The 15,041-nt window shown below is 42.3% G+C and overlaps 1 protein-coding gene across 5 annotated transcripts in view; it reads right to left on the reverse strand.

Annotated features, from left to right (window-relative positions):
• Positions 1 to 281: 281 nt before the first annotated feature.
• The window catches only part of cd99l2 (CD99 molecule-like 2), a 28,122-nt gene continuing 13,362 nt past the window's right edge, over positions 282 to 15,041 (reverse strand). For 2 of the 5 annotated variants that reach the window (XM_088649177.1, XM_088649175.1), the window contains 7 exons: positions 14,812 to 14,889; positions 11,898 to 11,957; positions 10,423 to 10,494; positions 9,550 to 9,591; positions 9,123 to 9,242; positions 8,113 to 8,178; positions 282 to 7,554 (listed from right to left, as the gene is read on the reverse strand). In XM_088649177.1, coding sequence (XP_088505303.1) covers positions 7,490 to 7,554; positions 8,113 to 8,178; positions 9,123 to 9,242; positions 9,550 to 9,591; positions 10,423 to 10,494; positions 11,898 to 11,957; positions 14,812 to 14,889 — 503 coding nt within the window. In that variant the 3' untranslated portion in view covers positions 282 to 7,489. Of the gene's footprint in view, positions 7,555 to 8,112; positions 8,179 to 8,981; positions 9,027 to 9,122; positions 9,243 to 9,549; positions 9,592 to 10,422; positions 10,495 to 11,897; positions 11,958 to 14,811; positions 14,890 to 15,041 lie in introns of all 5 variants that reach the window. The other 3 variants (XM_088649178.1, XM_088649176.1, XR_015941748.1) reach the window with 2 other exon arrangements.

The following is a 15,041-nucleotide window of genomic DNA, read 5'->3' on the forward strand; positions in this document are numbered from 1 at the left end:
CATCCTCATTTCAGTTCTTCTCATCAAGTTCTCTTCCCTCTTTCCAACTTTCCAGACAGACTCTGCACCCCTCTAATATTACTAAGGCCTTTAAATAGACAAATCCCTTTGCTTAAATGTTACATTTTTAGATTCCTGGAAAAATTACATTTTAATTCAAACAATTATTTAGTAAATGTCAACAGCAGACTGGACTGTTTGAGGTGAGGGTATGTCGTAGTGCTTTGATATGTAATTTTACCCTGAGTATCTGTAGGCAATGATCAACAACAGTACAGATGTCTGTTTTATTAGGTTTATTGTATCCACAGCATTCCCCCAAAACTTTTGAACACGAATGCATCATTAAAACAACATTCAAAGCAGTAGAAAGAGTACAGCCAATCAGTAAAGTTATGATGTCAACAAGTGTTCCTTGTAAACCTAATGGTTCGGAAGTGCTAGCAAGCATTCATCTGTGAAATCGCAGCCACCCCTGATAATTGTGAGATAATAGCGATTGCATGCTATTGTTACATACACTTCTAAAGCTCACTGTCAGGTCTGGTGAAAACACTTAAGATACACGTCTGTTTTTAGATTAAATTATTTGTTAAATATCTGGCCACTCAATTTGGAATTGCCAATTGTATCTTTAGGTCTCTGCTCACAGAAGAATACCTGTTTTAACACCTCTGATCCACCCTGGACAGACTCCTCCCAACCCCGCCACTACAAGCTCTACAGCAAGGTACAGAAGAGTTAGCACCACCATTCCTTGGGGACATCAACAGGAATCTCTGTTTCCCTTGTTTCAAGGGAAGTCTAGCTGACCAATGACAGCCCTGCCCTGTGCAGTGCAGAGCCAACTGCATGCCCCTTTTCGGGGAATCCTGGCCACATGGACAACTTCCAGGGCCTGGGATCACAGAGCCCACCCCAGATGCTGAGAGGGTAGCCCCTCTACTGTAACTTTTTTAACAATGTAATTGTTGCAATGAAACTTCAATTTTTGATTCAGCAATAGAAAAAAAACTGAGCCTCTTTACTGTAGCACAAAGAAGAATTAGAAACACACACCAGGACACAGCTGGAAACCACACAGAAGTGCATTTATAAGTGAGAACAGGAGGCACTTCTTTTTCCAAAAGATAGTAGGAGTATGGAACAAGTTACCCAGCCATGCTGTTGAAGCCAGTACCCTGACGTCTTTGAAGATACTGATGGATAAAATAATTGAATTATTTAACTACTAACTACCAAACAGGTTAGATGGGCCAAATGGTTTCCTCTCATTTGCAAACTGTGTTCTTTTGAAAGAATGGAGGCACAGTGCAGAAACCCAGCTATGCATAACTGTAACCTACTATACCAAATGGCATCAGTGTAAGACACTGATCTCAAAAAATCTTTTACCAACATTTAAATCTAGCTACACTGTAATCTTCCCTTCTTAAGAATTAATGCCAAATATGAAATAAGACAATCAGATCTAAACAACCTGTACATTAAAATAAGACTACAATGCAATTTATAAAATTGATCAACTGCAGGCGGCATCCATCATTATCTAACCTCTTCAACAAATACAGGGTTGTAGAGGAACCGGAATCTATCCCAGCAAGCAATGGGTGCAAGGTGGGATACACCCTGGAAGGAACGCCAGTCTATCACAGCAGGGCCAATAGTCCCAGAAGCCAATTAACCTCCAGTATGTTGTTGGACTGTGGGAGGAAACCGAAATACCCAAAAGAAACCCATGTGAACATGAGAAGAACATTCAACTGCATGCAGATAGCACCCCAGCTCTGGAATTGAAACCATAATGATAATCATACTGCCACCCTGCCTTTGTGTGCTACATGTGTTGCGAATTATAACAATAAACTGGACAAACCAAATCTTCCAAGATTGTTTGCTCAATTGGAAGTCTCCCACAGGACGGGAAAAAAGCTTCCCTCCGCAAACAACTAGCAAAGCAGCCTCCCTACCCCACAAGAAAAGAGCTGCAGCTACAGGTCAGAGCACCAGGGGGCAGTATGGATCTGTGAGTCACCCCCACTCCGTTCAGGCACTAGACAAGCCGTCAGAAAAAGCAGCAGAGAAAGAGAACATTCTCCACAGCTTAATAACGTTTTATTTAATTTCAAGAGAAGCACATTTCTCCCAGTCTGACTGGTAGATCGGGAGACAGGACACGCTCCAGGGTGTGAGGGGAGAATGAAAAATAAACCACGTCACGCACTTCTCAAAACGCACAAGTCTCAACTGTTCCCACAAGAAACACATCATTGCGACCTGCAGTCTCAAGAGCACATCGCAATGTTGGAGGTTCTAGCTGACAGAACATCTCAAAATAGAGCATTAAAAGAGCCAACATCTGTAGAATTAACTTTAATGACATAATAAAATTTTATAGTACCTTCTAGAATAAGATAATTAGGTGGCAGGATTTCCTGATTTAGTTCAGATAATACATAAATTAACATGCAGTTTCATGTGCATTTATGTTCCCATTTTCAACTTATTGTCCCTTATCAACTAATCACCCACATCCACTGGAGATACTGAATTAAAGAGAGCAGGCCACACAGGTTGCAGTGAAAGTCAAGATATGATGCATCCCTTCATAGTCAACTTGCAACAGAAAATTCAAGCTAAATCCCTGCTCTCAGATCAGCTGGGGTCTAGTATGTTTTATCACTCTGCAGCACGATTGTAGAAAACTGTCAACAGTGAGCAGCAGGTGGGTTTATTTTAATTTTGGGCTCTGTTTCGCCACTCCGGTCCACGGAATCACTCCTCTTAATATTATTCCAACAGCTGCCTCTGAGGGACCATGCTAATTGCCAGTCTGACATTCTCCACCTCCACAACACTTTCCCACTGGTCAGTAATTCCTGAGGTACGGAGTGCGCTGCAATTCCTTTAATTTCAAAAGGTGCACACATTGACTGCTTACATTTCTCTGTTTGTACAAGGGGCAACAGTGCCACTCATTAGCTGAGCTGACATTCAGCAGCCTTTGTCACTCCCACACAAGGGTAGGCATGCAGTACAAGCAGAGGCACTGAACAACAATGCGTGAGCCGTCTAAAGTCACTTTAGCTTGCTTTGCGGTAATCACTGGTGACTGCATTTCAATTTCTCCCAAGCCTCCGACACAAAAACAAACATGCTGAATCACGCTGCTGCAGTCGATAAATATCCCCCAGGAGAAGATGGGTAGAGAGAGTTTCTATGAAGAAAGAAACTCGGCAGCACAGATGATCAAAACAGCTTCTCATCTTGCTTCGGTTGATTTATACCAGGTTTTGCTGTATCCTGTTCACACAGGTCTGCAGGTGTGGGTCAGAACTGCCCATCCCAGGGCCTGAAGGGCCCACTCAGCCTCAGGTGCTGGTTTAAAAAGACGTATAAATACCTCACAGACACAAAGGACCCCCAGGACCAGGATTGGACACCCCTGGTTTAAATGAACAAACACTGTTCTACTGGCCTTGTATTTGAGACCTAAATACAAAGCCAGCATTTGTCAGAAGCCATATCACCCTGCAACTCAGAACTGACAACCCACTGAAGCTAAGCAGGTATCAGTACCTGGATGGGAGACCTCCTCGTAAAAACTAAGGTTGCTGCTGGAAGAGGTGTAAGTGGAGCCAGTAGGGGGCGCCCACCCTGTGGTTTGTGTGGATCCTAGTGCCCCAGTATAGTGATGGGGACACTGTACTCTAAAAAGCCTCTGTCCTACAGAAGAGCCAGAAAACTGAGTTCCTGACTCTCTGTGGTCTTTAAAAATTCCAGGGCGTTTCTCGAAAAAAGTAGGGCTGTTACCCTGGCGTCCTGGCCAAATTTCCCATTGGCCTTTACCAATGATGGCCTCCTAATAATCCCATCTATTAATTGGCTTCAACAGTCTGTTCTCTTTCCCTCTGATAGCTGATGTGTGGTGAGCGTACTGGCGCACTATTGCTGCCATCACATCATCCAGGTAGGTGCTACACATTGGTAGTGGAGAAGGGGAGTCCCCATTACCTGTAAAGCGTTTTGAGTGGAGTGTCTGGAAAAGCACTATGTAAATGTATGGAATTATTATTAAGATACATTCAGGCTCATCTGACCTCACTCTCACTTTTCAGGTTTGAAAGTGCTTTTGCTTCTATTCAATCTTGCAACCTCATGTATATCCAATGAGAGGTGCTATTTAAAATTAATCGATAAAGAAAACAAGTTCTTTAGCCCTCTAGGATTGAAAAAGCTCTGTGGGTTATATTTCTAACCCTTCTTTTATAACCTACATCTCACAGTGTTGAATTGATTGTATAAAAACTCAGAGCTTATTAATAGAAAATGTACATCTGAAAGCATGCCTAGGAATAACAGCCCTTTTGTTATAAATAACTAGGGGCTGAACTGTGACAGGTTTTAAAGCCTGACAGCTCAAGAACCAGAAGGCAAGCTGTTAAGCAAGCATATTCAACAGGACAGACGAGCATAAAGGAGACTGTTTAACATTTAAACAGTCAAAGAAACAAAGAGGACTTCCACAGAGAGACTGTGTCAAGTACCAGGGATACAAGAAGTGAAGACGAGGGCTCCCACCTCCTGCCCTCAAGATCTTGAATCCAGCAATTTGTCTAGGTCTCTTTGAATTATCAGCAGAGAAAGCTGATAAACCTTCAGTTAAACGCTTCTGCCATTTGTTCATTACTCGAAAACCCCACTGAAATCCAGAGCCCAAGGGCCAGGGACCATATCTGGAATTCTGCTTCTTATCGTTGACAGGAAAGAACTTCCTGACGTGTTGCCATGCCGCCCATGAAGTGCCCCACTGATGGGCGAGATCACTTCCTGACTCCTCAGAAGGGTCAAGGGTCATGGATGGCCAATGCATATTCACCACGTGGATAGCGGTGTAGGAAAAATCGGCAGTGTGAAACGGAGTGTGGTGTTAAATACTCCCAACCGGGGTCTGTTGAGATTTAAGATTTTGTGACCCTAAATCATGTTTCAAGACAAGCACCACCTCACACAGTGGGGACTTTGCTTAGTGGTAATTGGCTTTAGGTCATGCGACTTCACATTGATAGGAAAATGTTCCAACTGCTGTTTTGGAGCAGTTAAACTGGACGTTACAATAGCAAGTACCCCACATACACACGGCCATGTAGACAAGTCTGTGTATGGAGCAGTGGAGAAGGCTCTGGTGACCTGTGACAAGGATCAATAGTCTAGTAACAACATTGTTGAATTGTCTTAGAGGTAGTGGGGGGGTTGAAAAAGCCATTTTTCATTTCTCAAGTTTGAAATACTTCAAACTTCAAATAAACCTGCTTGTTTAAATCCAGTTTTAGAGATGTGAAGACGCTGCTACTTGGCGATTCACCTCGTGGGGGGGAGACAAATCGCGCAAGGTAAAAACTGACACTGCACTGTCTTTCTTCCACTCACTGAAAAGGAAATGGCTTCAGTGCCATAATCATCAGAAATTTCAATGAATAAAACAATACATTCCACAGATTCAGTACACTGACAATCTTCAATCTACAGAGCCTGCTGAGGAACCTATCCAGGCCATGCAGTAAGAAGGTGCACAGCCCTGATTATCCACAAACAACATCTCCCATCTCCAGCACAACAGCAATTAACCTGCTTGTATAAAAGCTTGGTAGGCAGGATTGTACTGCAGTCAGGGGAGAGACTTCAAATACATAGGACTCCACGATATTAATTAACCAATATACTAGGACAAACAAGATAATCCATTAGCGCTAAAACTACATTACAATTCAGCACCCAACAACGCGATCTAGAAACAGTAATTTACACTACAACAGTTACAGTACATTAAATCACGGTCCTACATAGAAAAAAGTTAGTGTGAGAAAAAAAGCACTTTGACAAAGTTGTAGAGCTGAAGGCTAGTGACTTGGACACTGTAAGAAGCAGAAAACTTTTTAGAAAATCACTGCCCAAGTCAAGATGTAGTATTTGGGAAATGCACTATGCCTTTATGCACAAAATATGGGACTGGATGAACTGCTTTGAATAAACTTCCGTTTAGCTATGAGAATCAACTCAACTCCTCTGACAGCCCTACATTTTGTTTTGGGTCTAGTGCTAAAAGTCACATGGATCCCAAAGTGCCCCTGTTCCCCCAGGGAGCACTGAAGTACAGGAAGCCACCCTTGAAAAGCACTTGCACTGATGTGCCGAATTAGGAGGAAGACAGAAGGTCATTAATACACTAAAACAAACATAAAATAATTGATGGAAGCAGGAGTACCAAATGACCAAAAATGGTCATAGTTTCATACAGTCAAAATGCCAGTGTAAATTATATACAGTAATGTGCTAGTAAAAAGGTTAGGAGTATCTCCTAAATCCATTTACTGTGGCACCCCAGATCTCTCGACAGTCAAAATTCTCCTTCACAGTTCATTTGCGTCAATTTGCACACTAGAACCAGATTCTACTGGCCATGTTTTGGAACAAAGCAGTCTTTCCAGTTCAAGTCGTGGGTTTTTGAAAAGGCAGTTTTCAGTACTATCATGAGGCACTAATGCAAAAAATGTGCAGTGTAACAGGTATTTCAATTAAATTACAAAGCACATACAGCTGCACTCACTAAAGGCTTTGCTTTCTTTCAACAGTAACCCCTACAGATACCTCAAATCAGATTAAAGAAAATCATTCAGATAAAGAGGAGATGGTTTCCGAAGAAATACAGAGAGCTAAATTGAGGAAGTTAAGACTGAAATTCCTTATTATGTGTGCTGAGAGGAATTAAAAACACAACAAATGTGTACTGGATACAATAGCATTTGCTGCATTTTCAATGTCTCTCCACATATTTCTGTTCATCCAAACAACCTTCGCTATGAGACAAAAATGAAATAAAAGGTCTTCCAATCTAAAAGGTCACTCAGACTGACTTGTCTGTGTGGAGACTGCCATAACTGGACATGTCTAAACGGCTTTAAGTCAAGAGAGTCCAGGATGGGGTCGGGGGTCTTTCCTCGAGGTGTTAATTGTGGGTGGGAAAGAGAAATCTGCTGTTGAAAATAAATCAACTTTCAAGTGTTCCTTACATCAACAAATAGCTGTTCTCATCAAGCTTGCCTCAGGCATCGTGTCCCCCTGGATAACAAACTGAGGCCTTGCAGGGTCTTCACTTCACTTTCACTGGCAGAAATCGGAAAAGGGGAAAGCAAAGGTCTGAGGCATACACCTTAACGTCTTCTGCAAGGAAGCGTTGTATCCAACCTGAAAGAATAATGAACCAAGAATAGAATTCTTCAGAATGTCCCGGATCTCGAGGTGACCCCTTCAGTCCTTTCTCTGGAAAGTGTTAGACCGTAACAGGCTTTTGGGTCTGTCTTCCACCTAATTAAAAGCTGTGTAGAGCGACATTAAGGAGCTGACACCACAAGTACAACCAAGGGAGTAGACGGCTTTTCAAACTACGTTCTCAGAGGAAGTGTCCTGGAAGAGCCTTTCCTGGCCACAGCTAGACCTTGTTGGAGTCCTGAGTGGGCGGCTCTGAGGAAGGAGACTGGAGGAGGGTCTGCTGGGCTGAAAAAAAATGAAACAAGAAGTCATAACCCTGGGAGATAGGTGTACCCTGGGAAAGTCTCCACTAAACTCAATATTCTCTTTGATAAAAGACGTCCATTTTTAAAACCAGGTATTTTCCTCTAGCAATTTATTTGCTCGTCCCTAACATCTGGGATTGCCAATAGTTAGAAAATTATGATTAAATTGATTATTAAAATATATTTATCTAATTTTGCCATCACTGTACAGTAATCAACTCATGGTCAATGCTTACACCCAGCACAGAAGGGATAAGGGCAACAGATATTACAAGTCAGAAAAATGCACAGCGATGATTCACTTCTCTCTCAGCGATAACTCTGCGAGCCAGAGGGAGCCCAGCAGAGCAACTTCAAACCCACCCGATAGACTGTCTGTTGCTCTGCCACATTCTCGGGAATTCTGGGGAATCCCCATTACTGCTGGCTACAGTCACCAAGCGTGATCTGACTTCATTGCCGATACAATCCTTGTGGCCTTGAAGACACTTGTTTGTATGGTCACTCCATGAAAAAGAATCCGAACGAGAGACTTTACCTTGAGGCTCCTGAGCGACGACAGCTTCCAACGTGTCTCCTTTCACATACTCGGCATTTAGACCCTCTGCAGTAAAAGAAAAGCACTCGAGGTTAATACCCAAACATCCAGGTCAGGTCTCCTTAACCGTGCATCCAGAGTGTGACAGAGGAACCCCCGAGAGCAGAAGTCTTACTCCACCAGCTTGGAACCAGAAACAACTGCCCATAGCAGGCACACCAGACCCCAAAGTCAATACCTAACACCACAGCAGGATGCCCGAATTAAAACGAAGTTTGACTGCAACAGATAAGCATGCTTCTTATCCACTTTCCCACACCCTTGACCAGAGCTCAACATCTGGTTAAATCACCTCTAGAACTAAGATTTCAAAGAGGCAGGAGCAGAAGAATTGTGGATATAAATCATCACACACAGGCTGGAGGCAGATTATAAGGAGACTACACACTAGTACTCAACATCCCGAAAAATACTGATAAAATCTATTATTTTCAAATACTCCGAAGAACCTGACACACAGATCTCAAATGAAAGGATGCTATTCAGCCAATGTTGCTCATTTGGGCAAGTACTTAATGTTTCCCATAACCCCCAGCACACACATCCCGCTTCAAACTTACAACACAAAAGAGAAACAAAAAAAGAGATTAACAGCACCTTCTTAAACCAAGTCAGAGAAATGATATTTCATACCGAATAAAGCTCCTTATTTCCCCACCAAAGAAAAGAAATCTACCGAAATCTAAAAATGGACAAATGCAGACACTTTAGTAGTTGAAAAATCAGTTCCCCAGAGGACAGGAGAGCTGCCAGGTAATGAAAGCTGATGAAATCAAAGTGGAGCTGAAAGATGCTTGTGAATGACTGACCTAAGCCGTATCAACTGCTGCAGTGCAGGTCACTCCTTTCAAAACCTGAGGAAGATATTTGCAGCATTTCTGAGCCCATTTCTTTTAAAAGCAATTCTGAGTCTCCCGCATTCCCGAAATGTAGGAACGCCTTGCCGTTACCTTGTATGCTGAAGCAAAACTTCTTCTGCTGGTAGGAGATGTAGCTGGAGACGGCTCCGATCAGCGCCATAGCGAGGGCACTGGCGATACCTGCGATGGTTCCGGTCTCGGCCGTGCTGTCTGCGGACAAAAAGCAGCTGGAATGATTAAGAGTATCGGATTATGCGATTCCCGCAGAGGGGATTACAACTACCGCCCTTCTGAGTGGTAAATCTACACTGTGGAAAGTTCTGATGAATGCTTGGTTCACAAATTCATAAAGATTCACAAATTGTATGAAAGCCTAGACATTTTCTAAGGGGCTCACCAACTGCTGTAAAGCCGAGACATCAGCCTGTAATCTCCGGATAACCAGACCTTTTCCTGGTCACCTGATTTCATAAACCTCTCGGTGACGTCTGCACTTGAAGATTGCACTCACACCTACCGTAGTTGGTATCATCAGATGAGGCTGATCCTCTACCACGGTCTATGAAAGAAAGAAAGAAAATTATTTTTGAAATCTACAGAAAAAAAGTGGTGTGCATTTTGTTCAGGTGTACTGTGACATTAGGAAAGAGTCAAGAGCCATTCGCTGATAGTGAAACATAGGAAGAGCACGTGTCTATTGCTGTTCTTAATAACTATGCTAACGCTAACAATGAGCATCACACACGGTTCAGCACGTTTGTTGGAACTGCCGTCAGCTCACATAATCTTGAGGGACATTAAAATGACAGGATCTGATCAATTCATTGAAATCATAGGCTAATTACAATATTTTTTTTTAAAAATCAGTTAATCATTTTTTACCATCACCCCCTGTATAATAAAAAAATATATATTTAAAAAAATAAGAACTACTTTGAAGAGTCATTACCTTTGGCACTATGGTAACAGAACTCCAGAGAAAGGCTAAGATTTGCTTTCATTAATTAGACAAAATGTGGTAATGCAAGGCTGCAGCAGTGATAGTACAATCAAAATTAAAACAGCTCTTACAATATATTATACCGAACAGATAACCTCACCCCCTAATGTCTGCATGCTGGCTTTAAACAGGAACCACAGTTGGGTTAAACAAAAGCCTAAACTTTAAAAGGCGAGCGTTTGTTAAATTCTGTGCATCTGAAATGATCAGAGAGCAAGGACAAAGGCCACCATCATTCATATGCTAGATGTGGAAAAAGTCAGTTGCTCTATGTGACTGAACAGAGCCTTGCCTGAGTGATGGAAAACAATACAATAGCAGCACACACGGACTACAGAGACATCTACCGAAGACAAGCACACACCTCCTAAAGAATCGAAAGACGGCTACCTGGTTTTTTATCTGGGGAGTAGCCACCACCCTTGGAAATGTCCTCCAGGTCTTCATCTGTGAATGTCCCACCTGCAGGCACAGAAAGTGTCAGGAGGGGACAGGAGCCCACCTGGATCGCACAAGCATTCCGCTCTGGTACCCTCCCAGGCACACAGGGCACATGCAAGAGGGGCAAGAGCATCAGCCAGAAGGATAATAATAATTGCTTACACTTATATAGCGCTTTTCTGTACACTCCACTCAAAGCACTTTACAGGTAATGGGGATCCCTCCAATACCACCAATGTGCAGCATCCACCTGGATGATACACCTGCCAGAGCTCTGCGCACATAGTGACTGACACCCAGCTCCAGGGACAAGCCTAGTGTTCGATGCTATTGCTACGTCAGCAATGAATGGCGATAATGATAAGTGTATGAGAACAATAACTGTGCTTAATGCCCTTAGTTTATAGAAAATGGTATGTTTCTGATATAGCGGGCCTGTATGTTTCCATGTCACGACCACCTGTGTGTGTCTAGCTTACTCTTCAAACATTTATTATAATAATAATAATAAACTTAATAAGCTGGATTAAACATGTGCGAAGAAGAAGAAGAAGAAGAAGCAGTGTGCACAATTGCTGCAGGCATTCGAAAAGGAGAAGACACCCATGAAGCAAAAGATTTGGGACAGATCGTAGCAGTGAATATTACCAGTATTAGCTGAAATCACCATGCTGTTCTATCAGAACCCATAATACCATCTTCAAGGATGTATTTCAACTATTATACCCATTTTTGCATCTCAACAAATACAAACAAGCAGTACTGATCTTCAGTCTTTTGGATCAGCACTAAAAGTATGTCAATTGGAATGATTTTTCCAAATTAGAAATAAGGGGCCGGGACACCCATCTTCAGATATACTTTCTGCAAGACCTAATTCTGTGAGGTGTAGCAGTTGAACCATATCTTTGATTACATTTATTTAGACTACAATGAAAAAGAAACCTGTTTCTATTAACCTCTATGGAAGGTGTGTTTGCCACCCTGTGACATTTTAAGAGAATTACAAAAAAAGAGTAATCCCACTGTTCAATATCTCTGAAAAGTCTGCTTTTTAAACATCTTAACCAGCTAGAAAACATTACAGAAACTAAAGAGACCGATGAAAACTGCAAGCAGTAATAAGATCAGGAAGATTTTGACTTTCAGCAGAAAGAAATCCAAAACCCACAGCAAAAATACACAGCATGCATTATCACCCCATACCAGCACCTAATCTCTGAATTTAGCATTGTTTCTTGATTTAAGGAGAAGTCTAACCATTTGTCCTATGGCCCAGCTGAAGATTCTTGTTATTGGTTAGTTGTGTGAAGCAGCCTGCACTCTGACCTCACTGAGCAGGGTCAGAGGTCAGGGGTCAGGAGAGACAGGAAGTTGAGGAAAAAGTGCCACCATTAGCAGGGAAGGTCAGGCCGACACCTTACCCTTCTTGTCTCCTCCAGTAGGGCCGTCATCACCTCGGGAGCCGGGAATTACTCCTTTATCTGACAGGTAGACAACATGGTTGTCACGTTCCACAGAACAGTGGTATTTCTGTCAGCCTGGAGTGCTCTTTTACTATCCAAGCACAGATCAACTGGGAAACCAACAACCTCTAAAGTTTTACTGCTGCCCAACATGGAGAGTGGACTGTTGCAGAAAAGGGTTTGTTCGCAGTACCATGGATTCAATTGGGAGATATTTCACTAGGCCACAGTCCCCGCTGAAGGATAAAATAACGACTACATCTCACACCCAGCCAGTGTGCAGTTTTGTGCAGTTTTGTTATTAACTGAATGAAATCTTCCTAGCAGGGCAAGTGTGAGCCAGCTGGCAAATCAGTGATTAGCTGTCTATTAAAAGACCTCAAAATACAGATGAATATAAAAATGTACACAATATTGTTTCTATGGAGTCCATCGTTTGATATGATAGGAGGCTCTGCTTACAAAACACGTCCCTCACATTCTGAATTAACTTCTTTTATCTTCTTCTTTTTCTTCCTGGTGAATAAGCAGAACAATTGGAATGTGAATAACCCACCAAGAACTCAGGAGTGAAGGGTCCAGACAGAAGTCTGACGAGTAATCTAGTAATAGACATACACACACACATTGAGCAGGATACTGTCTTATCGAGAGGATTGTTTTTCCTGCTTTCCTCATCTGTAGGTTGGAGAAGACATCACTGCTTTCCAGCAGGTGGCGATGTGTAACCTGAGACATTCAGCCAGTCTCCTCTCCCAACAGCCCTTACTTAATTAGTCAGATAAGCCCACAGAGCATTGAGAACTTTGGCCCTTCAGTTTCTAGTTTAAATATTCAAATTTATCCTTTCCCGTGAACAAGCCCTAAAAACCACTGATCATCAGCTTTGATGTTTGATGGGCCTGTTAAATATTTCTATGGTGTTTAAATTCTCTGCGTTTTTCAGAAGTAATGGAGAATCGTCGTTCGAGCTTTACGTCCAAATCCAAACCGTGAGTCAGGACTGTCACCTGCTTCTTTTTCAGTTCTCAGATTCTCCCCTCCAGGCATCAAGGTGACCTTATCAGTCCTGACAACCACTAGCCATGAAGAGCAACAGAGAGAGAATGTCCTGTGACTCACTGAGGACATTAAAACAACAGTATCATTCTGTAAGGAGCCAGCTAAAACCCACACATTCAGGCCAAATTCCCGGCAAAGCACTTTTTTCAAAGATATTTATCTACTATTCCTAACAGATGACCATGGCACAAATTTTCTTTGAAAATTTTCCCTGACACAGAGTTTCTTAGTGATCACAGATATCAGTGGGCAGACAGATACCCCCTCAGTCCCTCAACAAGATGAGGGTTTGTCAGGATATTGGCAGGTTTTGTTTAACCTGTCATTTTGGGATCTTGACAGACATTCTCCAGCTCTTTCCTGTATTCAACAAAACAAAATGATGAATCACTTCAACTTTAAAAATAAAATTGTAACCAGCTTTTGTTTTCGGTTGCAAACATACTCTTCAGGCAAGAAACTAAAAAAAAAACTGTGGAAAAGCGTAGAAACACATTTGGTCTCTGCTCCTGCTACAGGCAAGAACTGAGACGAATTCATTCTGTATGGAACTCCGCAGGTTAAAGACAACAGCGGAAAATAAGACCACTTCATTATGCTTCAATGTCAGGAAGAATTTTAGTATTAACCTTTTTTAAAGTGTATAAGATAGTGACTAGTTGGCTTTGAAAAATGCTTTTTACCCAGCAACAATATGAAAGAACAATTGTAAACATATTATTTGACTTTTTTACATTGATATTACAAACCTGCAGAATGTCTAGCTCATTTCAAACCTTTTATTTATATACTTCCTTTTGTCTATATGCAAGGTAGAACTGCTTCTTAAGAAGAATGTGGTCAATTACAAAGAAATGTTTGTAGAGAGAAAAACAACTCCTAATATGAAAAACTTAGAATGAGCTTTCCTGTGTGAATTTGCTGTTTAAAACTCATTGCATTTATCATCTCGGTGGAGAGGTTACTCACAGATCTGTATGAGAGGCTGCTCTCAGATCTGCATGATTATATCCTCCCCATGCACATGAATAAAGGGACTCTGCTTGACAACACCTAGCCTGAGTAAAGACTTTTCTTCGACAAATGCAAAATACAACCAGGACATGTACGGATAAATATATGCATCTTATGAGTATCTAAAGAAAATCATCAATATTTACGACTGCAGAAACAATTATCGGTCGGCACCCTGTAGGGGAAATTAGAGAACATCTCTCCTTGGATAAATGAGAGCTCCATTAATCAAGAAGAAGCATCAGTGACTGGGGGGTTTGTGTGTCGCTCGAGGTGGAGATCAGGCTGAACCCTGAACTCTGCAGTCACCAAGGGGTCCCCCAGGAACCCCACCTCACCAACACAGCAGGCCGCGGCAGGAGCCGAGTCACCCCTGCAGAGCACACTCACTCTGCCACAGCGGATCGGACGAGGCTGGAGAGGAGAGGAACTACTGGATCCAAAACCGGAGAGTTACAGGAAGGGTCTGGCGATTCCAAATGTGTCATTAAAAAAAACCAACAGTTGTCAAATGACTGATGACCATTCATTGCTCTGGATTACTTTTAAAATATGCAAATAACACGGAAGAGTCTCTTAGGCAGCAGCATGGCGGTGGAGGTTAGAGCTCTGCATTGTGCGCTGGAAGGTCGTGGGTTTAAATCCTGGATCACTGCCCCTGGACAAGGATGGAACTTCCCTCAAGCTTGGTATGCACATAATGCATTTCCACATAGTAATCCAAGTTCTGTGGCACAGCCACTGCCTGGGAATGAATGTATTTCAGCTCATTCAAGCAAGGTTACACAAAACCTACCTCCATTTTTGTTCTGGTCTTTCCCGCCGATATCATTGTTCTCATCCAAGGCATCAGCGAGGTTGAGATCGTCAGAAGCTGCAATGGAAAATTTTTGTTTTTGTTTTACAGTGTGTTAGGAACACCAGGGATGAGATGAAAAACATGGGCTGATGCACTCTGGACAGCAGTTTTCACCATTTCTGGGACAACAACACAGAACCCTTAAGGATCCTGGCCCATCCAGTGGG

The sequence above is a fragment of the Lepisosteus platostomus genome, chromosome 10 (genome assembly GCF_059453375.1).
Source record: "Lepisosteus platostomus isolate fLepPlt1 chromosome 10, fLepPlt1.hap1, whole genome shotgun sequence".
Lineage (NCBI taxonomy): Eukaryota > Metazoa > Chordata > Actinopteri > Semionotiformes > Lepisosteidae > Lepisosteus > Lepisosteus platostomus.